This window comes from Hyla sarda, chromosome 12, assembly GCF_029499605.1.
Source record: "Hyla sarda isolate aHylSar1 chromosome 12, aHylSar1.hap1, whole genome shotgun sequence".
In the NCBI taxonomy this organism is placed as follows: domain Eukaryota; kingdom Metazoa; phylum Chordata; class Amphibia; order Anura; family Hylidae; genus Hyla; species Hyla sarda.
In genome coordinates this window covers 4998734-5024059 of record NC_079200.1, presented here as the reverse complement: position 1 = coordinate 5024059, position 25326 = coordinate 4998734, and the positions used below count along the sequence as shown (strand labels likewise).

General features: G+C 46.9%; 1 protein-coding gene across 1 annotated transcript in view; it reads left to right on the top strand.

The window, feature by feature from the left end:
* Nucleotides 1–25058, top strand: part of LOC130297087 (arf-GAP with SH3 domain, ANK repeat and PH domain-containing protein 2-like) — a 167631-nt gene extending 142573 nt beyond the window's left edge. The window contains exons 15-28 of the mRNA XM_056549325.1: nt 993–1126; nt 3511–3602; nt 4975–5161; nt 6381–6466; nt 6701–6816; nt 7024–7091; nt 9674–9781; nt 11043–11268; nt 13410–13568; nt 14031–14097; nt 17557–17612; nt 18865–19013; nt 20489–20611; nt 21985–25058. Of these exons, the coding sequence (XP_056405300.1) occupies nt 993–1126; nt 3511–3602; nt 4975–5161; nt 6381–6466; nt 6701–6816; nt 7024–7091; nt 9674–9781; nt 11043–11268; nt 13410–13568; nt 14031–14097; nt 17557–17612; nt 18865–19013; nt 20489–20611; nt 21985–22059 (1646 nt within the window). The 3' untranslated portion in view covers nt 22060–25058. The remainder of the gene's footprint in view (nt 1–992; nt 1127–3510; nt 3603–4974; nt 5162–6380; nt 6467–6700; nt 6817–7023; nt 7092–9673; nt 9782–11042; nt 11269–13409; nt 13569–14030; nt 14098–17556; nt 17613–18864; nt 19014–20488; nt 20612–21984) is intronic.
* Nucleotides 25059–25326: the final 268 nt, after the last annotated feature.

Genomic DNA, 25326 nt, shown 5'->3' with positions numbered 1-25326 from the left:
ACGTCGTATAGAGCCGAGGGACTCCCTGGGGTCTATCGCCTTAATAAAGTTATGACTGATGCATCATAGATTGACTTATACATAAATAAAATATATATATGTGTGTGTGTATATATATATATATATATATATATATATATATATATAGGCAAAAACAAACTTGTAGAGCAGCACATCAAGCTCTTTGTGTGGGTGGTGGCCCCGGTCAAGGCCTGTTGCATATCCCAATAGTAAGCTGCAGCGCTCAAGGCTTTCAAAGTGAAAAGTGTTTTTTCCATGTTAATACAAAGCAAGAAATATATATATTGTATAGTATACTTTTCTTTACTGAATCCCGGTTTAGGCGCTGTTTAATTCAGCAGTTTAAAGGGGTACTCCGGGGAACTAAACCCATAGCCCATCCTTTCCCTCTGATCAGCCTATTTAATTGTCTAAATAGCTATATAGAACAGTTTCCCCTCTTTGGTTGTCACTTACATGCATGAAGTGAGGTAATGACATCATCCAGCCATCTACTCTGTCTCTGTCCAAATCCCTCTCTGAAAGCAGCCCCCACCCTCCTGAGAGACACAGACCATGTGGTTTCTGCCCTGCACTGAGTCATGTTTTCTTTAGTGCTGAGAACTTGGAGCTGTTTGCAGCCGCAGCCAATCAGACACCGAACCCCTCTCTGCTGCTCAGAACAGGTGGGTGGGGGCTGCTCCAAGAGAGTGAGCTGGCTGGCAGAGAAGACAACAGGGGCCACAGGAGCCATATATATCAGGCAGGATGGTTTACAGGGAGCATATCCAGGTAGTGTGGTGGCTTAGGAGCTTTTTTCTATAAATATATATATTTCCCTGGAGCACCTCTTTAATGGAAACCATGGTGGAAAATCGTAAGTGATGGAAGTTGAAATACCTTAGATATACGTGGTGCCATGAAATAGTCCTGAGGAGTAGACGCTCGGTTACAGGCGCATTATTGACCTATTATTTCTATTTACTCCTCAGATCCAACGTGGTTGTCTATAAATCTGGGGATCCTGACCTGTATCGAATGTTCCGGGGTCCATAGAGAACTCGGCGTACATCACTCCCGGATTCAGTCCCTCGCCCTGGACAAGCTGGGCACCTCCGAGCTCCTGGTAAGAGGAAACATGTTCCCGAATTCTTATAGATCCCCTTGAAATCTAATTGTTCATTTAAAGAAGTATTTTTCTTCCCGTCTGGTGCAGCACCCAATATTCTGCTGTTAGCAAATACAACAAAATCTTATAGAGGGTATTAAGGGTATTCAGTGAGGTCATGGCCGTATAGGGTGACCCTAACTCTGTACATATCTCTTATTAGGTAATTGACCCCTATAGCCCAGAGATATCAGTGTTTAAAAAGATGTGCAAAATAGTATTTAAAGGGAACCAATCATCAGATTTTACCCTATATAATGCTTGGTAAAGCGTTATATAGGGTAAAATTGTTGTCCTCACCATTCCTGGGGGACGCTCCTGCCCCCAGGGATGATGAAGATATGAAGTTATAATCTAGTCACCGCCGCCGCCGTAAGTAGTCACCTGGGCGGGGAGCTCTTCTCCCCTACTCCCGTTCTTCGGCCGGCAGCGACGCCCCCTCCGCTTGATTGATGGGCCGCGTCATTGTTCCGCTCACTGAACAGACTGAGCAGAGCGATGACGCGGCACATCAATCAAGCGGAGGGGGTGTCGCTGCCGGCCGAAGAACGGGAGTAGGGGAGAAGAGCTCCCCGCCCAGGTGACTACTTACAGCGGCGGCGGTGACTAGTTTATAACTTCATATCTTCACCATCCCTGGGGGCAGGAGCATCCCCCGGGGATGGTGAGGACAACAATTTTACCCTATATAACGCTTTGCCAAGCATTATATAGGGTAAAATCTGATGATTGGTTCCCTTTAAAGCACAGCTCCACCCCTTCATGAATTAGCCCCTCCTCTGCATGCACTGGTCATCTCCTCTGCCCCTTGATTCACCACTAGATTGTAATGTAATCCCCTCCACTCCCCTGTAATCCCCTCCTCTCCCCTGTAATCCCCTCCTCTCCCCTGTAATCCCCTCCTCTCCCCTGTAATCCCCTCCTCTCCCCTGTAATCCCCTCCTCTCCCCTGTAATCCCCTCCCCTCCCCTGTAATCCCCTCCCCTCCCCTGTAATCCCCTCCCCTCCCCTGTAATCTGCGCCTCTCCCCTGTAATCCCCGCCTCTCCCTGTAATCCCCGCCTCTCCCCTGTAATCTCCACCTCTCCCCTGTAGTTTCAACCTCTCCCCTGTAGTCCCCTCCTCTCCCCTGTAATCCTCTCCCCTGTAATCCCCGCCTCTCCCCTGTAATCCTCTCCCCTGTAATCCCCGCCTCTCCCCTGTAATCCCCACCTCTCCCCTGTAATCCCCACCTCTCCCCTGTAATACCCACCTCTCCCCTGTAATCCCCACCTCTCCCCTGTAATCCCCACCTCTCCCCTGTAATCCCCACCTCTCCCCTGTAATCCCCTCCTCTCCCCTGTAACCCCCTCCTCTCCCCTGTAACCCCCTCCTCTCCCCTGTAACCCCCTCCTCTCCCCTGTAATCCCCTCCTCTCCCCTGTAATCCCCTCCTCTCCCCTGTAATCCCCTCCTCTCCCCTGTAATCCCCTCCTCTCCCCTGTAATCCCCGCCTCTCCCCTGTAATCCCCGCCTCTCCCCTGTAATCCCCGCCTCTCCCCTGTAATTCCCGCCTCTCCCCTGTAATCTCCGCCTCTCCCCTGTAATCCCTTCTCCTCTCCCCTGTAATCCCTTCTCCTCTCCCCTGTAATCCCTTCTCCTCTCCTGTAATCCCTTCTTCTCCCCTGTAATCCCTTCCTCTCCCCTGTAATCCCCTCCTCTCCCCTGTAATCCCCTCCTCTCCCCTGTAATCCCCTCCTCTCCCCTGTAATCCCCTCCTCTCCCCTGTAATTCCCTCCTCTCCCCTGTAATCCCCTCCTCTCCCCTGTAATCCCCTCCTATCCCCTGTAATCCCCTCCTCTCCCCTGTAATCTCCTCCTCTCCCCTGTAATCCCTCTTCCCTGTAATCTCTGCCTCTCCCCTGTAATCTCCGCCTCTCCCCTGTAATCCCCGCCTCTCCCCTGTAATCCCCGCCTCTATTCTGTAATATTTACCTCTCCCTGTTGACTCCAAAGCCGAATTTGCATATCTTTTGTAACTCTGATATCTCTGCGCTATGGGGGTCAATAATATAATGAGGGGTCTGTACGGATTCACACTCACCAGCCCTGTACAGCCAGGTCCTTACTTTATACCCTAAAAACAGGTCCCCTTTATATTAGTCATTTAGAATATTTTCTAAAAAAATAAAAAATAAAAAATCAGTGTCCAAAGTAGTATCTTTAAAAATACTGAAAAAAATCGAAAAGTTATCTTGGAAGCCGGATGGTGACATCACTACTATTGGGTGAAATTCTGAAGGGTTTAGAGCTGTAGACGGCCAAACGTCAGATCATTTTATTTTAACCTCTTGTTGTCTTCTCAGCTGGCCAAAAATGTGGGTAACTCTGGATTCAATGACATTGTGGAGGCCAATCTCCCTTCTCCGACAGTCAAACCCACTATAGACAGCGCCATGTGAGTATACGTTCGTGCTGTGTATAATGTTAAGGAAGCACTCTGCACTGCCCATATCCTGCACACTCCCCATCACTAGTCCTACAGCGCCATCTGCTTTGTTCCAGTACAGCTGCCTCCATGTGTTTTGTTACTGTAACTGGGTCATGTGATCACCAGCCTGACCAACAGAAAATCACAGTGCTTAATGTGTCAGAGGAAGTGGTCAGTCCTGGGTCAGCTGACTTCCTGTAAACTACAGAATGAGATCATCACCTACCAGATCCCCCCCTGGCAGCTTCCAGACCCCTCACCCTCCAGCTCGATCTGTATACTGCTGCTGCTATCTCTATGTGATCAGGATATATAGTAGTTATACACCTCCCCTCCAGCGATATCTGTATACTGCTGTATCTCTATGGGATCAGGATATATATAAAGTAGTTATACCCCTCCCCTCCAGCTCTATCTGTATACTGCTGCTATCTCTATGGGATCAGCGTATATATTAGTTATACACCTCCCCTCCAGCTCTATCTGTATATTGCTGCTGCTATCTCTATGGGATCAGGACATATAGTAGTTATACACCTCCCCTCCAGCGATATCTGTATACTGCTGTATCTCTATGGGATCAGGACATATAGTAGTTATACACCTCCTCTCCAGCTCTATCTGTATACTGCTGCTTTCTCTGAGATCAGTATATATATTAGTTATACACCTCCCCTCCAGCTCTATCTGTATACGGCTGTTATCTCTATGGGATCAGGATATATAGTAGTTATACACCTCCCCTCCAGCTCTATCTGTATACTGCTGTTATCTCTATGGGATCAGTATATATATATAGTAGTTATACACATCCCCTTCAGCTCTATCTGTATACTGCTGTTATCTCTATGGGATCAGGATGTATAGTAGTTATACACATCCCCTCCAGCTCTATCTGTATACTGTTGCACCAACAACCATGCCACATTCACAGTCACATAAATCCTCTTTTCCATTCTGATGCTTGGTCTGAACTTTAGCAAGTTGTCCTGACCACGTCTACATGCCTAAATGTGTTAGCTGCTGCCATGTGATTGTTGAGGATCACAGTTTGGGTTCTTGTAAGCCGCTTCCCATGATTAGGGAGCTGAATATGGTCTAGCCCGATCCCGGTGGGAGAATGAGGTGATGGGAATGGGGAGGAGTTTAACCCTTTAGATCAGTGGTTTCCAAACTGTGGCCCTCCAGGTGTTGCTAAATTAAAACTCCCATTGGGAGTTGTAGTTTTGCAACATCTGCAGGACCGCAGTGTGGAGACCAATGCCAAACATATGGTTCCATGCAACCCCTTTTAATGTAGGGAATAATGTTTTTATTTATTTATTTATCCTTTTTATAGGACCACTAGAAAAGACTTCATTAACTCCAAGTATGTGCACTGGTTGTACACGAAAAGAAGCAACGTCCACCCATTGACGCGGCTGCACGATCTCCAGGATGCCGTCCGGTTTAAGGATATTTTTGCACTCATCCAGGCCTATGCAGAGAAGGTTGATCTTACGGAGCCCCTGCCCCAACCAGCACAGGTAAATGTCATCTGCAGAACTTGGGTCACATTACCATTCCTGGATAGTTAGGGTACTTGGGTCACATTACCATTCCTGGATAGTTAGGGTACTTGGGTCACATTACCATTCCTGGATAGTTAGGGTACATGGGTCACATTATCATCCATGGGTAGTTCGGGTACTTTGGGTAACATTACCATTCCTTGCTAGTTAGGGTACTTGGACCACATTACCATCCCTGGCTAGTTAGGGTACTTAGGTCACATTATTATCCCAGGGTATTCAGGGTAGTTGGGTCACATTACCATCCCTGGCTAGTTAGGGTACTTAGGTCACATTATTATCCCAGGGTATTCAGGGTAGTTGGGTCACATTACCATCCCTGGCTTGTTAGAGTATTTGGGTCACATTACCATCCCTGGCTGGTTAGGTTACTTGGGTCACATTACCATTCCTGGCTAGTTAGGGTACTTGGGTCTCACTACCATCCCTGGCTAGTTAGGTTACTTGGGTCACATTACTATCTCTGGCTAGTTAGGGTACGTAGTTCACATTAACATCTCTGGCTAGTTAGGGTACTTAGGTCACATTACCATCCCTCGGTTGTTAGGGTTCTTGGGTCACATTACCATCCCTGGGTAGTTAGGGCACATGGGTCACATTACCATCCCTGGCTAATTATGGTACTTTGGTCACATTAATATGCCTGGGTAGTTAGGGTACTTAGGTCACATTATTATCCCTGGGTAGTCAGGGTACTTGGGTCATATTACCATCTCTGGCTAGTTAGGTTACTTGGGTCACATTACTATCTCTGGCTAGTCAGGAAACATCGGTTACATTACCATCTCTGGTTAGTTAGGATACTTAGGTCACATTACCATCCCTCGGTTGTTAGGGTTCTTGGGTCACATTACCATCTCTGGCTAATTATGGTACTTTGCGCACATTAATATACCTGGATAGTTAAAGTACTTAGGTCACATTATGATCCCTGGCTAGTTAGGGTACTTGGGTCACATTATCATCCCTGGCTAGTTAGGGTACTTAGGTCCACATTACCCAATGCTTGTAGATAGTTAAGCAATAATCTATACGCCATTTTAAGTTTCTATATGTTAATTGTCATCACTGTCAGTGCAGCCTATATTTGTTCTCTGTACCATATCGGGGAGAGCTATAATTTTCCCCATGGCTCCGTTTTGTTGTTTACTGCCTTATTTCTTTTGTTATTTAGGAGGCTGGTGAGACCATTCTGCATTTGGCGGTGTTGTTATCAGACCGAACGTCATTACATATTGTTGATTTTTTGGTGCACAACAGGTAAGCGATAGTCTGCAGCAGTGTTTCCCAAACAAGGTGCCTCCAGCTGTTGCAAAACTACAACTCCCAGTATGCCCGGACAGCCGAAGGCTGTCCGGGCATGCTGGGTGTTGTAGTTTTGCAACAGCTGGAGGCACCCTGGTTGGGAAACACTGGTTTATAGGGTATGCTCAATCTTAATAAGATGCTTCTGTCTTATGTTTATCTAAAATACGTGAATTTTGTTTCGTTCAGTGGAAATCTCATGAAGCAGACGGTGCGAGGGAACACTCCGCTCCACTACTGCAGCTTATACAACAAGACCGAGAGCATGAAACTCTTCCTAAGAGCGAAAGTCAATGGAAAGATAAGTGAGTGGCGGGTTATCAGACCACCTATGTGGGGGGCTAGAGGGTGTGTTCATCTATGATCCGCCATCTTCCTGCTCTATGCCAAATGCAGCAGAAATGACCCAGAGGGTCTCCCCATTAAAAAAACAGGACATCTCTGGTGGTTTCTGACAGAGGATTGAACATGTTTCTCAATTTATTTTATTTTCTTTTTCCCCCTTTGTGCAGAAAACGAATCTGGGGAAACTGCGCTGGATATCGCCAGACGCCTCAAGCATTCCCTCTGCGAAGATTTGGTAGGAAAATAAAAATGGTCGCACGTACATAAGTGGTATTGATCCAGCCTGAGATTGGTAGTCATTCTCCGTTTTAGTTTTTTTCCTGGAAATAGGAATTTTAGGGACATATTCAAAAATGTGCGTCATTTATGTTACAACTTTGCGCCAAGACTTTTAAAAATGTTCCATAATCTAGAGCAGTGTGTCTCCAGCTTTTGCAAAACAACAACTCCAAGCATGTCTGTAGTTGTAGTCTCGAGAGAGCTGGAGGGCTGCAGTAAAGAATGAGATGAGGGGAAAGCCTTGATTTACCTTTCAGGGGCAGTGTGGATCCTCTGGAGGAGGCAGACACGTCTTTGGCTGTCCGGGCGTGCTTGGAGTTTTAGTTTTGCAACAGCTGGAGGCACCCTGGTTGAGAAACAATGATTAGACTGATTCCGACACCATGCCTACTTCTCAAGATCTGGAGGGTGTCGCGCAAACTTATGTTCTTTTTTGGTATAAGCTTCTTTTGCAACAAAATTTGGGTGCGAAACTAGGTAAAAAAGTGTTGCGAAAATTTAAGCCTATGTTCCCCAGTGTGTCAGTGTTAAAGTACTTAAAGGGGTACTCCGTCCCTAGACATCTTATCTCCTATCCAAAGGATAGTGAATAAGATGTCTGATTGTCTGGGTCCCACTTGCACCCGGCATTCGTTTAGAGCGTTGGTTCAGCGCCGGAGGCTCGTGATGTCATGGCCGCACCCCTCAATGCAAGTCTACGGAAGGGGCGTGATGGTCGTGGCGTCACAAGCGGGGCATGGCCGTGACGTCACGAGCCTCCACCCCGCATCGCCAGTTATCCGGCACGGAGCGAAGTTCGCTCCGTGCACCGGATGTCTGGGGTGCCGCAGCCGAGATGGCGGGAATCCCCAGCAGCGGGACCCCCGCGATAAGATATCTTATCCCCTATCCTTTGGATAGGGGATAAGATGTCTAGGGGCAAAGTACCCCTTTAAAGCAACATATAAAAAGAAGAGGACATGTAGGAGGTAATAACAATTAAAAAAAGAAGACATACTGACCTACCTCGCTCCCTCGGGTGTCGCCCTGTGAAGTCTTCCCGCCCCTGCTGAAAGCTCCAGTTACTATATTCAAGAGAGCCTTATTACGGCAGTGACAGCCCGCTCCACCAATCACCAGCTACAGCAGTGTTCCGCCTTAGGCTGCTTTCACATTATAAAATGTATCCGTTAAAGAAACTGAAAATTGGCCGAAGGGGTACTCCGCCCCTGGCATCTTATCCCCTATCCAGAGGATAGGGGATAAGATGTTAGATCGCCGCAGTCCCGCCGCTGCAGCACCCCGCCATCATTACTGCACAGAGCGAGATCGCTCTGCACGTAATGACGGGCGATACGGGGGCCGGAGCAGCGTGACATCATGGCTCCGCCCCTCATGACATCACGGCCCGTCCCCTTAATGCAAGTCTACGGCAGGGGGCGTGACGGCCGCCAGGCCCCCTCCCATAGACTTGTATTGACGGGAGCGGGCCGTGACGTCACGAGGGGCGGAGCAGTGATGTAACGATGCTCCGGCCCCTGTATTGCCCGTCATTACGTGCAGAGCGATCTCGCTCTGTGCAGTAATGATGGCGGGGTGCTGCAGCAGTGATCCCTGGGGTCCCCAGCAGCGGGACCGCGGCGATCTGACATCTTATACCCTATCCTTTGGATAGGAGATAAAATGTCTAGGGGCGGAGTACCCCTTTAAACGGCCGTTAGAAAATCCCATTATAGTCTATGGAATTTTTACATTATCCGTTTTAATCCGCGGGAAGACTTCACAGGGCGACCCCAGAGGGATGTAAGTACAGTGGTCCCTCAACATACGATGGTAATCCGTTCCAAATGGACCATCGTTTGTTGAAACCATCGTATGTTGAGGGATCCGTGCAATGTAAAGTATAGGAAAGTGGTCTACAACCTGCGGACCTCCAGATGTTACAAAACTACAACACCCAGCATGCCCGGACAGCCAACGGCTGGTATTGGAGGTTATACTCACCTGTCCCCGCCGCTCCGGACGTCACCGCTTGTCACCGCTGCCCTGGATGTCGCCTTCCATCGCTGTCGCCGCATCCCCGGGGTGTCCCCGACGCTCCGGCAAGGCGTCTGCTTCCCCGTCATCCTCGCTCTCTGTCGCCGCCATCACGTCGCTACGCACGCCGCTCCTATTGGATGACGGGACGGCGTGCGCAGCGACGTGATGACGACAATGGAGAGCGCCGACGATGCAGGGGATCCCGAAGAGGACGCACCGGAGCCCCGAGGACAGGTAAGTGATCGTCAGCGGACCACACGGGGCACCGTAAACGGCTATCCGGTGGCAGCTGAAGCAGTCTGCGCTGGAGGATAGCCGTCTATGCGATGGCCATCGTCGGTCAGGGGGTCTCTGTATGTGTTCTTTTTAAGTTGTCATTGCAGCCCCCCTCAACATTAAAAAAAAATTCTGAAAACCAGAATACCCCTTTAACCGATTTGCGCACACAGGTAAAAGGGCCAAAATCGCCCCAACTTTATGTTTTCATTGTTCCTCCTGAATATTGTTTCTTTTTATCAGCTTCTCCAAGCGCAGAACAATCAGTTTAACATGCGTGTCCACGTGGAGTACGAGTGGCGGTTGCGCGAGGACGACATGTATGAAAGCGACGACGACCTTGATGAAAGGGTAAGAAAAAGGAAACAAAGATTGTTGATAATACATCAGAATTTCACTGCACAATCAGAAGTGAGTAATAAAAGAATTAAAGGGGTACTCTGCCCCTAGACATCTTATCCCCTATCCAAAGGATAGTGGATAAGATGTCTGATCTTGGGGGTCCCGCCGCTGGGAACCCCCGTGATTTCCCTGCTGCACCCAGCATTCGTTTAGAGCGCCGGAGGCTCGTGACATCATGGCCACACACCCTCAATGCAAGTCTATGAGAGGGGGCGTGACTGCCCCATGCCCCCTCCATAGACTTGCATCAAGGGGGCATGGCTGTGACGTCAAAAGCCTCCGTCGCTGCCCCCGGCGCTCTAAACGAATGCTGGGTGCAGCAGAGAGATCGCGGGCATCCCCAGCGGCGGGACCCCCAAGATCAGACATCTTATCCCCTATCCTTTGGATAGGGGATAAGATGTCTAGGGGCGGAGTACCCCTTTATTCTTAGTTGCTGTTGTGCGCCATTATTAGATACAGACCGTACATAATAATAGGATGTAAAGAAACTCCGCATTCCCCCTCTGGAATACAACGGGCGCTGCCAATATTTTTCAAATGACCCACTGATCAGATTATAATCAGGTACGATATTTATTTTTCACATCCGACGTGTTTCCAGTCCTACCCAGCCCTTTCATCAGGTATCTGATGCACATAACATTAAAGGGTTATTCCAGTGAAAAACAACTGGCTCCAGAAAGTTAAACAGATTGTAAATGACTTATTTTTAAAAAAAATCTTAATCCATCCAGTACTTATCATCTGCTGAACTTGAGTTGTTCTTTCCAGTCTGACCACAGTGCTCTCTGCTGACACCTCTGTCTGTCTCAGGAAGTATCCAGAACTGGAGCAAAACCCCATAGCAAACCTCTCCTGCTCTGGACAGTTCCTTATACGGACAGAGGTGTCAGCAGAGAGCACTGTGGTCAGACAGAAAAGAACATCTCAATTTCAGCAGCTTATAAGTACTGGAAGGATTACGATTTTTTAGTAGAAGTAATTTACAAATCTGTTTAACTTTTCGGAGCCAGTTGATATGAAGAAAAAAATTTTTTTGCCGGAATATCCCTTTTAACATTAGTTTGGTTCCTGATTGGAGGATGCAGTGCGGAAGGATAGACACAAAGTAAGATGGATTCTGCGTATTGTGTCCGTATGTGACAGGTGAGCGGCGTAATGCTACAAAACAATCCATACATTTATATATTTATTTATATTCTCTTAGCTGGGCCCCGTTAAGAAGGAGCGGACTCTACGGCCATACAGCTGCTTCCAGTCACCCAGCTCACAGTTCTCCGACAGGGCAGCTCCGACCTCGTTCTTACGGCGAGCATCTCAGGTGTCTCAAGACTGTCGGTATGATGTTGGCGGAGGACAAACCGGCACGGACAATGCCCTGACACCTACCGCTCCCTTCACACCCCCGCTGCCTCCGCGCAATCCTATTAGAGGTATGTGAGCCTGGAGGAGTCGTGATTGTGTTATGTAATACGACACAAAATACATTTTATTTTTTAAGTATTTTATTTTTCCATAAATCTGTGCCCGCCGTGTACCCTGAGGTTAAAGGGCGCAGCGGAGGTAAGGGAAGCCTGGCATATCAGATCTTAGGCTTCCAAAAAGGGTTAAAGGGGACTCCGCCCCTAGACATAGGGGATAAGATGTGTGATCGTGGGGGTCCCGCCACTGGGGACCCCTGTGATCTCTCCTGCAGCACCCCCTGTCATCTGGTGCATGCGGCGAACTTCGCTCCGTGCCTGATGACTGGCAATGCAGGGGCCGTAGGCGCATGACGTCAAGGCCCCACCCCCTCAATGCAAGTCTATGGGAGGGGGCGTGGCGTCCGCCACGCCCCCTCCCATAGACTTGCATTGAGGGGGCGGGGTGTGACAAGGGGGCGAGGCCAGCCCCGAACATGCGATGCAGGGGCCAGAGGCTCGTGACCACTTTAATGATGGCCGCCTGCTTGTCTGCCTCCACACAGCATGGATAGACTGAGTGCGAAGTCTAAGGGCCCATTCACACTATGGAATTTTGACTCAGAGTTATATTGAGCGGAATTCCATCTGCACACACTGAAAACTGGGATAAATGAGATTCCGCCACGAGAATTTTCGAACAGGTCAGATGAAGCCCCATTGACACTAATGTAAACCTCATGCAACTAAATACTGTATGTGGAATTCTGCTTTACACTTCTATTCTGTAGTGTGAATTGGCCTTAAGGGACCCCCTGGACTTCATCCTCAACCTCTGGAAGGTGGTATGGACCCCAAGTGATGGTCACCAGAATAGTCACACATTGGCAGCAGTGGCGCCGATACTAAAGTAGTGTAGTCAGGGCCAGAGCCAGAGAGTGTAACCAGGAGAACATCCAGGGAAAGGAAAAGGTCAGAGGTCAAGAAGCATAGGAACAGAGTCAAGGGTCAGAGTTAGGAATAGAACAGGTACCAGGTGAGCAGTCCAGGAGATGAGGCAGAGGCAATCTCCAGAAACAGGACAAGGATCAGGGTCAGTGGGGCGCAGGGACCAAAATGGAATGAATCGGGAACGATAGTGCAGGGAGCAAGAACCATGACAGGAAATGAACCAGGAACGATAGCGATGGGAGCCAGAACCATGACAGGGAATTAACCGGGAACGATAGTGGAGGAAGAAAGAGCCAGAACAGGGAATGAACCAGGAACAATAGCACTGGGACCAAGAACAAGGACAGGGAATCAATCGGGAACAATAGCGCAGGGAGCAAGAACAGGACAGGGAATGAACCAGGAACAATAGCGCAGGGAGAAGGAACCATGACAGGGAATGAACCGGGAACGATAGTGGAGGAAGAAAGAGCCAGAACAGGGAATGAACCAGGAATGATAGTGCAGGGACCAAGGACAGGGAATCAATCAGGAACATTTGCGCAGGGAGCAAGAACAGGACAGGGAATGAACCAGGTCTGATAGTGCAGGGAGAAGGAACCATGACAGGGAATGATACAGGAACAATAGTGGAGGAAGAAAGAGCCAGGACAGGGAATGAACCAGGAATGATAGTGCAGGGACCAAGAACAAGGACAGGGAATCAATCGGGAACAATACTGCAGGGAGCAAGAACAGGACAGGGAATGAACCAGGTCTGATAGTGCAGGGAGAAGGAACCATGACAGGGAATGATACAGGAACAATAGTGGAGGAAGAAAGAGCCAGGACAGGGAATGAACCAGGAATGATAGTGCAGGGACCAAGAACAAGGACAGGGAATCAATCAGGAACAATAGCGCAGGGAGCAAGAACAGGACAGGGAATGAACCAGGAACAATAGCGCAGGGAGAAGGAACCAGGACAGGGAATGAACCAGGTCTGATAGTGCAGGGAGAAGGAACCATGACAGGGAATCAATCGGGAACAATAGCGCAGGGAGAAGGAACCAGGACAGGGATGTCACTGTCTCAATGCACTTAGATTGTTACATGTGGAGGTGAATATACTCTGGACAATACTCCAATATGTGTTGTATACTTAGATCTATTAGTTATTGATATTATTATATAGATAAACATTATAATACAAATATATTATTGTTGTTGTTGTTTTTTTCTCAGCACCCAATGTACCTCCACCTCCTCCCCCTGCCAGTCCCTCACCTGTCCCCAAAAAGCTGCCTGCTACACCCCCACTGACTACAAAGCACAAGAGGGCACTGTCAGAGCCGGCACCTGTCATCCCACACAGCCCCTCCAGTCAGAGCAGCCATCACTTTGGTAAGGAGAACCTCAGTTACATACTGTATAGATCATTGTTTACCAACCAGGGTGCATCCAGCTGTTGCAAAACTACAACTCCCAGCATGCCCTAACAGCCAAAGCCATGTCTGCCTCCTTCAGAGGATCCACACTGTCCCTGAAAAGTAAATTAAGGCTTCCCTCTCATCTCATCCCTTAGTGCAGTAGTCTCCAAATTGCTGTCCTCCAGCTGTTGCGAAATTACAACTTCCAGCATGCCCGGACAGCCAAAGGCTGTCCGGGCATGCTGGGAGTTGTAGTTTCGCAACAGCTGGAGGCACCCTGGTTGGAAAACACTGGCCCTAGGGCAGCACAAGCTGTTTACACAACCCTGCATGAATGAATTCCAAGACATGAGCTTCATCCTAAATGTATGGCCTCCGTGTCTGCCTGTGTGTAGTCTCCTGATAGATAGGGTTAAATGTTGTCTTCATATTCCAGATTACGTCTCGTGTTGCACGTCTCCATCCAAATTTCTACAGTCAGAAGTTGTATCGAGGAGACCAAGGTGAATGTCTATTATCTGCCCTATATGCCTATGGTTTATGTTCCTTTTATTTTGACTTCTTGACCTGGCCCCCAATTTGGTGTTTGGAGCCATTTAGTGCTTCATGGGAAAAGAAGTATGCAAAACAGCTCTCCTCCAGAAGGGAAAAAAAGCTTAATCCTCACTGCCACCTATTGGAGGTGTTGGAGTATGCAACGTTTTTTGGGGGGTAAATTAGCGCTGCCACAGACCAAGGATAGAAGGAAACGTTAAAGTGCTCATAAATATAACAGGTGACATGTTTCGGGGGCGGTCCGGCCCTTCATCAGACGTGAACAAATGGCGCACACGAGTAACATGTATAAGAGACACAAACGGAAATGACTTCACCCCAAAAAATAGGCATAAATATTTAAAAAAGCAAAATAAAACTAATGAAAAGAAAGTTATGTAGTTTTTAGACTACAACCACTATCGTGATCCCCAGTCATGATTCAAGGCTCTTTTAAGGATGAACCATGTTTTGAAGGGATGCTGCCTCCAATAGGGAGCAGTAAGAATACGTTTTTTTTCCTTCTGGAGGAGAACTACTTTACATACTAAAAATACTCAAAGAATCTTTCCTGGAAGGGAAAGTTACCCACCTGTAGACAGCTGTTTAGGGGATCATATTCCATTTTGGAAGTCTCCTAGGGGGACCACAACTACCCTTCAGTCCTACATCAAAGACCTCTCTCCTAGCCATCCAGCACACTGCTCTGTACAGACATGGGACAAGAAGCCCCTAAACAGCCATGTACAGGTGGGTAACTTTCCCTTGTGGGAGAGATTCTGGCTTGGCATATAATCCCCAGTCATGTTTCAAGGCTCTTCGAGGAATAAACATTGATTTGAAGAGATGTTAGCTCCAATAGGGGGCAGTAAGAACAAGTTTTTGTTTTCCTTTTGAAGCACAACTTTACATACCTTTCAGAGAATCTGCCCCAGAAGGGAAAGTTACCAACCTGTAAATAACTGTTTAGGTTTCATACACCGGTTTGGCGGTCTCCTCTAGAAGACACCCTACCCCACCAGTCCCACATGAAAGGCCTCTCACCTACCCATCCAACACCCTGCTCTGGGTATAAACCCAGAAACAGATGGGTAACTTTCCCTTCTGGGAGATATTTTGGCTTGGCATATAATCCCCAGTCATGATTCAAGGCTATTTAGGGGTTGAACATTGATTTGAAGGGAAGGTACTTCCAATAGGTTAAGACAATCTTATTTCCTTCTGGAGAAAAACTACTTTACATAATTCTCAGAATATCTGTAGATGGCGGTTTACAGGTTTCTTGGCCCTGGTACGTAAAGTGCAGCCTGCTAGATCAGTGGTCCCCAAACTGTGGCCCTCCAGATGTTGCAAAACTACAAGTCCAGGCATGCTGGGAGTTGTAGTTTACAACATCTGGAGGGCCACAGTTTGGGGACCACTGTGCTAGATGGTTAGCTAAGAGACCTTTGATGTGGGAATGACAAATCAATGTCTGACCCTTAACGAGCCTTGAATCCTGACTGGGGATTATATGCCGAGCCAGAATCTCTCCCATCTGTAGACAGCTTTCTAGGGTTCATTTGCCGTTTGATGGTCTCCTTAAAGGGGTACTCCACTGGAAAACATTTATTTTTTAATCAACTGGTGCCAGAAAGTTAAACAGATCTGTAAATGACTTCTATAAAAAAAAATCTTAATCCTTCTAGTACTTATCAGCTGCTGTTATGATCCACAGGAAGTTATTTTCTTTTTGAATTTCCTTTCTGCCTGACCACAGTGCTCTCTGCTGACACCTCTGTCCATTTTAGGAACTGTCCAGAGCAGCATATGTTTTCTATGGGGATTTGCTCCTACTCTGGACAGTTCCTGAAATGGACAGAGGTGTCAGCAGAGAGCACTGTGGTCAGGCAGAAAGGAAATTCAAAAAGAAAATAACTTCCTGTGGATCATAACTGCAGCTGATAAGTACTGGAAGGATTAAGATTTTTTTTAATAGAAGTAATTTACAAATCTGTTTAACTTTCTGGCACCAGTTGATTTAAGCTTTAGAAAGCTGTATACAGATGGGAGAGATTCTGGCTTGGTATACAATCCCCAGTCAGGGTTCAAGGCTCCTTAAGGGTCAGGCATTGATTTGAAGGGATTCTATCTCTGATGGGAGGAGCAAGCTGTTTTTGGAGGAGAACTACTTTACATACATCGGCTGGATAGGTAATTACCGGTAGATTTTTTGGTCGTCCTACTGATGTGTTTGCCTATTTATGCCATAGACTCTGAATGGAGCAGCATTGAGCACGCTTGATGGTAGCTTCATTAAAGGGGTATTCCAGGCAAAAACTTTTTTTATATATATCAACTGGCTCCGGAAAGTTAAACAGATTTGAAAATGACTTTGATTAAAAAATCTTAATCCTTCCAATAGTTATTAGCTTCTGAAGTTTTCTGTCTAACTGCTCAATGATGATGTCACGTCCCGGGAGCTGTGCATGATGGGAAAATATCCCCATAGGAGCTGCACAGCTCCCGGGACGTGAGTCATCAGAAAGCAGTTAGACAGAAAACAGCAACTCAACTTCAGAAGCTAATAACTATTGGAAGGATTAAGATTTTTTAATAGAAGTAATTTACAAATCTGTTTAACTTTCCGGAGCCAGTTGATATATATAAAAAAAAGTTTTGGCCTGGAATACCCCTTTAAAGGGTATGGGATAAGATGTCTAATCACGGGGGGTCCCGCCACTGGGGACTCCCCACTATCTCTGCAGCGGCACCCCAGACATCCGGTGCACGGAGCGAACTGTCGGTGCATGGTCCACTGGTGACTGGCGATGCGGCGCGGAGGCTCGTGACGTCACGGCCACTCCCAGCTCGTGATGTCATGGTCACACCCCCTCAATGCAAGTCTATGGGAGGGGGCGTGACTGTCGTCACGCCCCCTCCCATAGACTTGCATTGAGAGGGCGTGGCCATGACATCACGAGCCTCCTGTGCTGCACCTAACGCTCTAAACGAACGCTGGGTGCAGCAGGGAGATAGCGGGGTCCCCAGCGGCGGGACCCCCGCGATCATACATCTTATCTCCTTTCCTTTGGATAGGGGATAAGATGTCTAGGGGGGGGAGTACCCCTTTAAAGCTACTTCTAGTAGTGGACTTGTGATAGGGAGGACCAAGGGACTGGGGTCTCCTGTTTGGCGATAAGTCGGGGTCTAATCCTTCAGACCCCCATGGATCTAATTGATTGGGCATCTGGAGTACTTATTTAAAGGGGAAATTCACCGAAAATGGATCTTCTGACCGGTCATGTGCCAGAAAATAACATCAATGTAGTCTGTGACCTTCAGGACTTATTTGGGACTACAATGACCTATAAATCCTATAAACACAGAGTAAGTGTCCATAATCCCATAATTTTGTATGTTTATATTAATGTCTTTGTGCTCCACAGCATTGGATCTCCAAAACTCAGTAGTCTTCATGAAGTGCCAGAAATCCCTCCAAAAGGTACAAGTCCTAACCTAATGGTCAATGTGGAATCTTATTCTATTAAAGAAGCACTCCGGGTTTATTTGTTTTCCCATATCACACACTCCTCATCGTTGGTCCTACAGCACCAATTGTTTCATTCCAGCACAGCTGCACCTACCGTATGCATTTCATTACAGTAACTAGGTCATGTGATCACCAGTCTGACCGACAGAAAATCAGTGTTTAATGTGTCAGACGAAGTGGTCAGCTGACTTCCTGTGAAGTTACCTGACCATCAGATTCCTCCTCTCCAACTCTATCTGTATACTGCTGCTGCTATCTCTATGGGATCAGGATATATAGCAGTTATATATCTCCCCTCCAGCTCTATCTGTATACTGCTGCTGCTATCTCTATTGGATCAGGATATATAGCAGTTATATATCTCCCCTCCAGCTCTATCTGTATACTGCTGCTGCTATCTCTATGGGATCAGGATATATAGAAGTTATACACCTCCCCTCCAGCTCTATCTGTATACAGCTGCTGCTATCTCTATGAGATCAGGATATATAGTAGTTATATGCCTCTCCTCCAGCTCCATCTGTATACTGCTGCTATCTCTATGGGATCAGGATATATATTAGTTATACACCTCCCCTCCAGCTCTATCTGTATACTTCTGTTGCTATCTTTATAGGATCAGCATATATAATAGTTATACCCCTCCCCTCCAGCTCTATCTGTATACTGCTGCTATCTCTATGAGATCAGGATATAAAGTAGTTACACACCTCCCCTCAAGCTCTATCTGTATACTGCTGCTGCTATTTCTATGGGATCAGTATAAATAGTAGTTTTTTTCTCTCCAAAAAACGCACTTTGAATAAGAAAACGCATGCAAACTGTACATAGTGTGAACTGAGCCCAATCAATGTATGAGTCTAATCAGTTCACCTTGATGACCTTCTGCACCAGCCTAATTAGATGATCAAACACCACACCCTCTCTCTGCAAACCAGAGGATTCATGGGAAATGTAGGCAGCATTTCAGCAATGGATTTGCAATCAGAAATTGCTGAAAACCCCACACCTGCCACATCCGCTAAAACAGGTAAGCAGAAGGCATACACAAGAACCACAACAATATTCCCTAATCTCAGACGATGCAGCGCACAAGTGAAAAAACAATCCCCGGAGCGCTCCTTTAATGTGTGAATCTCTAATCATGAAATGCTTTACGATGTTATTCTACAGATACATTATGTTCTAGTTTATTCTCTATTAGTCGATTACAGAAATGAAGGATTTTCAAAGGCAGGAAACCAAAGATCAGCGCAGAGTAATGTATCTCCAGGGTCATCAGTGCAAGAACTCTACCACGTGCCGACCCCCAGTCAGGAGCCCCCGCTCCCCATGCCACGGAGGATGAGCCTGGTGAGAGGTTTATTGTAACGCTTCATTATGTGACATCTAAGAGTGAGGATAACATATGCAGCAGCCATGTACAGGGGCTTAAAGGGGTACTCCGCCCCTAGACATCTTATCCCCTATCCTAAGGCGGGACCCAGCGCGCGACCCAGACATCCAGTGAACTTCGCTCTGTGCCGGATGACTGGCAATGCTGAGGCTTGTAACATCACGGCCACACCCCCTCAATGCAAGTCTATGGGAGGGGGCGTGACGGCAGTCACGCCCCCTCCCATAGACTTGCATTGAGGGGCGTGGCCGTGATGTCACGAACAGGGCACAGCTGTGACATCACGAGCTTCTGGCGCTGCAATCGCGGGGGTACCCAGCGGCAGGACCCCCTGCGGTCAGACATCTTATCCTTTAGATAAGAATACCCCTTTAACTATAGGGGGCGCATCGGTAGCAGTCGCACCAGGGCCCCAAGGCCCATCTGCCCCATAGGACACCAGTATTATTAAAGGGGTATTCCAGGAAAAAACTTTTTTTTATATATCAGGCTCCAGAAAGTTAAACAGATTTGTAAATTACTTCTATTAAAAAAATCTTAATCCTTTCAGTACTTATGAGCTTCTGAAGTTAAGGTTGTTCTTTTCTGTCTAAATCCTCTCTGATGACAGGTGTCTCAGGAACCGCCCAGTTTAGAAGAGGTTTGCTATGGGGATTTGCTTCTAAACTGGGTTTTTCCCGAGACAGGTGTCATCAGAGAGGACTTAGACAGAAAAGAACAACCTTAACTTCAGAAGCTCATAAGTACTGAAAGGATTAAGATTTTTTAATAGAAGTAATTTACAAATCTGTTTAACTTTCTGGAGGCAGTTGATATATATTTTCCTGGAATACCCCTTTAATGGGACATGAGGCCCTGTTGCAGATTTACGCCTGTGGTCACGTATCTTAGTTTCTTGAAAGTTATAATTTCACGACCCACTATTGATATAATCCACTTGATTCAATTATACCAAAATTACAACACCAATGTCGGTCATCACAACCTTTGTAGACATGGTCTCTATGATGACAATTATATTGCGTCAATTAGTAACAAGGAGCCACCATCTTGACCCATCAGCCCCCCCCCCCCCCCCCCCCCCCGCCCCAATCTTGGTGCGGGGGGTCCGATGAGTCTTAAATAGACAGCAACTACTTTGGGTGTCGTGATCAGTATTAATCACGGCATCTAAAGGGTTAATTGCAGACATCATCGCGATTACTGATATCCGCCATTAGCGGCGAGGTGTCGCCGGTCTATAAAGCGAGCGCGGCTCCTGCTCTTGCTTCATGTACAGGATGTAAATGTAGGTCATGATGCGCCAAGTCCCAGGACTCCATGACGTACATTTACTTAATGGATGGCGGCATTAGGAGCTTGTTTACCTCTATTGATAACATACTCATTCGGGTATGACCTAACCTTTTGCGCCATTTTTGCCTTTCCTAAGAGTAAGCCAAAGCTCCGGCGGGTGAAGGCTTTGTTTGACTGCACTGCCGATAGGGAGGATGAGCTGACGTTCAGTATAGGAGAAATCATCGTAGTCACAGAAGAGGAGGATCAGAACTGGTGGGTAAGTAGTAAAATCACTAATTGGGTCTTTATTGAGGTTTGTGCCCCCCACCCCATAGATCTCTAGAATATTGGGGTCTGCAGATCTGTTTGTACAGTGAGACTATGGGGGGGGGGGGGGGATTTGTCATTGGTTTTACTCTTGTTACGCTAGTGTCCCAACCAGGTTGCCTCTAGCTGTTGAAAAACTACAACTCCCAGCATGCCCGGACAGCCAATGGCTGTCTGGGCATGCTGGGAGTTGTAGTTTTGCAACATCTGGAGGTCCACAGTTTGGACACCACTGCACTAGAAGAGTGTTTCCCAACTGGTGTGACTCCAGCTGTTGCAAAATTACAACTCCCAGTATGCCTGGACAGCCAAAGCCCTATCTGCCTCCTTCAGAGGATCCACACTATCCCTGAAAGGTAAATCAAGGCTTCTCTCTCATCTCAAAAGCCGTTGGCTCTCTGGGCATGCTGGGTGTTGCAGTTTTGCAGCTGCTGGAGGTCTTCAATTTGGAGACCATTGCACTAGAACAGTGTTTCCCAACCAGTTTCACTCCGGCTGTTGCTAAACTATAACTCCCAGCATTCCCAGACAGCCAAATCCCTGTCTGCCTTCGCCAGATGATCCACATTGTCCCTGAAAGGTAAATCAAGGTTTCCCTCTCATCTCATCAGCCGTTAGCTGTCCAGGTATGCCTGAGAGTTGTAGTTTTGCAACAGCTGGAGGCACCCTGGTTGGGAAACACTGAGCTATGCCAAAGTCGGGATAACTTTTTGCAGTGGTGACGAGTCTATCAAGTGCGACTTGTCACGCAAGTTGTCGCAAATCTACACCAGACCAGGCTGTGGATGGCGTTCATAAAAATATGCGCAATGGGTTAAAAAGTTGCAGAGGAGGAACCATACAAAGTAGTGTAATTTAAAAAATAATATATATATTGTGTATTAGCGCCATATTTATCACAGGCCATGCGACCATTTAATACATTTGGCGCACGTACACATTCTCACCACCAAAGTTTTAATCGCTCCGTGTCTGACTCCTGAAACCCGCAGCGATTACTTTTTATAAGCTGGGGAAGTTTATGGCAGCGCGCACCTCATTCCCCGGCTGTCAATCAAATCTGACCTTTTTTCTATAGAAGACTGTGCGATGAAAAGGTCAGATCTGCCGCTCATAGGGATAGTTGTAGAACGGCTGTCGCCGACAGCCGTTCTACAACTATTCCTATGAGCGGCAGATCTGACCTTTTCGCTGCACAGACTTCTATAGAAAAAAGGTCGGATTTGATTGACAGCCGGGGAGGGAGGTGCGCGCTGCCATAAACATATATTAAAGGTCGGATTTGAATGTTTCACAAAATCTCGCTTCTCATTTTTTTCCTAGAGCGGCTACATTGATGGACAGCTACACAGAAGAGGCGTTTTCCCAGCATCCTTTGTTCATATCTTGACCGACTAAAAAATTTAAAATAAATAAATAAATAAAGCACAATCCCTTGAGAAACCGGAAAAAAAAAAAAAAAAAACAGAAGGATTCAAGTTGTACATAAAATATCATCCAGGCGCCCGTACGTCTCTACGCGGATTTGGCCCGAAGCGGAACGAAAGTTTGGAAACTTAAATTTAACCGCCCTCCGGTCCTTCTGCTCAATGGACGTCCGATAAAAGGGAACAAGACCGTTATTGCCAAAATCTGTGACTCTCTGTGAGTGAGAGATGAAGGGGTTAATAGACATATATTCTGCTTGTGCTGTGCCTTGTAACGCAAACGGCTTCGTGTCATTCTTACCAACATATTCTTCTCGTGTGCGCTTAGCCGCCATATTCCTATCTATATATTACCCAACGCAGGGCCGACGCGTCCCCGGCAGCTACAGCGACCAAATCTCATCTCCAGCTGTTTTACGCCCGACATGGTTCATCTCGTCGCCTCCGCCGCGTCTGTACAGGAGCTAAAATATATTTGCGCACGTTCAATACGATGGTGGCGGGAACCACCTTGTAATTACGTAAAGTATAGGATACCATTTTTTTTTTTTTTTTTACTTGACCTTTCATACATTACCAGACGTTTAAAGGGGTACTCCCCTGGAAAACATTTTTTGGTGCCAGAAAGTTAAACAGATTTGTAAATGACTTCTATTTAAAAATATTAATCCTTCCAGTACTTATCAGCTGCTCTATGCTCCACAGGAAGTTCTTTTTTTTGAAACAGTGCTCTCTGCTGACACCTCTGTCCATTTTAGGAACTGTATATAGCAGGATAGGTTTGCTATGGGGATTATTTCCTACTCTGGACAGTTCCTAAAATGGACAGAGGTGTCAGCAGAGAGCACTGTGGTCAGACTGAAAGGAAATTCAAAAAGAAAAGAACTTCCTCTGTAGCTAACAGCAGCTGATAAGTACTGGAAGGGTTAAGATTTTTAAATAGAAGTAAGTTACAAATCTGTTTAACTTTCTGGCACCAGTTGTTTAAAAAAAAAAAAATGTTTCCCAGTATACCCCAGTGACCAATTGACACGACCCGTCGCAGTGTAGTGATGGGATTATATTCGCCATTGACAGTTACTACATTGAAGCCGTCCATCCTTGTCTGGTCGCTATTTATTTACGATAATTTTCTCACCAGGCAGAACTTCTATGTATAGATAAGGGCTTTTCTAGTCCGGTGCGCTAGGCAGTCGTTGTTCGCCGGTACGGCCTGACTCCAGTAAAGATTTACATTGATTCTATAAGTTGTAGGTCTTAGGGCAGTTTTTCCCAGCCAGGGTGCCTCTAGGTGAGGCAAAACTACAACTCCTGAAAGGTAAATCAAGGCTTCCCTGAAAGGTAAATCAAGGCTTCCTTCTCATCTCATCCCTTAGTGCTGTAGTCTCCAAACGTCTGCCTCCAGCTGTTGCAAAACTACAACTTCCAGTATGTCCGGACAGCCATAGGCTGTCCGGACATGCTGGGAGTTGTAGTTTCGCAACAGCTGGAGGCACTCTGGTTAGAAAACACTGGCCCTAGAGCAGCACCCGCTGTTCAATCAACCCTGCATGAATGCATTCAGAGAAATGAGCTTCATCCTAAATGTATGGCCTCCATGTCTGCCTGTGTGTAGTCTCCTGATAGGTAGGGTTAAATGTTGTCTTCATATTCCAGGTTACGTCTACAACTACAACTCTTAGCATGCCAGGACAGCCAAAGGCTTGTCTGCCACCTCCAGAGGATCCACTCTTTCCCTGAAAGGTAAATCAAGGCTTCCCGCTCATCTCAGCAGCCTTTGGCTGTCTGCACATGCAAAGAGTTGTAGTTTTGCCACCCAGGTCGCAACACCTGGGTGTTGTGTCTTCTTCAGATTAAGTAAATGCTTGGATTTGGGGGTTGGTGAATACTTGTGGTGCTGGGTACGTTTCGGCACATATGAAAGGCAACGTCCTCCATTAGGGTTCCTTTTGTCCGTGCATCACATTTTCTTTGTATAACAGAAACCATAACAATGTGACCGATCCAATGGGACCAAACTGACAGTGAAGGGGTTATCCGGAGTTGTGAAAAACTTCATATACTGCTGGGGTCGGGAGAACATAGAATAAAAACCTGATACTTACCTTACCCTGGTCCCCCGCAGCTCCTATTTGGTTCTATCTGGATCCCTGAACTTCTGTCTTCTTCCTGCAACAAGCGCTTGACATGCAGACTCAGCCAAACACTGGCCCCGGTGGGACCAGTCTGAGAGGCCACACCCCCTCCCATAGACTTACATTGAGGGGGCTTGGTGTGACATCACGAGGGGCGTGGCCGTGACATCACGACGCCCAGACCCAGCGTTCAGAACTAAATGTTCCGGATGCTGGGGCAGTAGAGTACCCCTTTAAAAGGGAGAAATCTATTGATCAAGGTCAGTGGGGTGGGGAGAAGATGCCAAGGACCACCCCGATGACTCTTGGTTCAGGCAGCATGAAAATGATGAACAAAAGTCTTTGGTCTATACGCCTGTTCCTACTGACACTCACATGCTGGGGGTAGAAGGAGACGAGCTGCAGATCTCTGGAGGTAACAATGGATCGGAAATACTCTTCTTTCACCTGCTGTTATGGGAAAGTCTGGTGACACCCTCCCCCCCCCCCCCCCCCAACCCCTCCCCCCAGCATGCAAGGACAGCCAACAGCTGCTGTGATGAGAGGTAAGCCTTGATTTATCTTTCAAAGACAGTGTGAGTCCTCTGTAGGAGGCAGACAAGCCATTGGCTGTCCGGACATGCTGGTAGTTTTGCAACAGCTGGAGGTCCACAGTTTGGATACCACTGTACTAGATGGTCACCCAATCCCAATAAGACTGGTGTCGGCCGTTATTTACCTAATGTGTATGGGCACCTACCTACATTTGGTGTCTCCCAACCTATAGTAATACAGGTTACAAATTATAAGTAAAAAAGTATTAACATTTTTTTTTCTTTTTTATAAAGGTTTATAACCCATCTAACTGAATACAATGTATCACCGATGGTGTTTACATAATAATTAGTGATGTAAACTTGTACTAAGCCAAACCCAACGTTCCATTTCACTGTAGAAGTTTTGGGACCTCTAGATTTAGGAAATGTTATGACTATTGAGTTAAGCACAAAGCAACTATCTGTAACATCCAGGATCGGCATTACGGAGGGTTAGTGGATTGTGCACAATGTAGCTGTATGAATGAAAGCAAAGATGGCGGGCGGTATATATGGCGGCCAGTATAA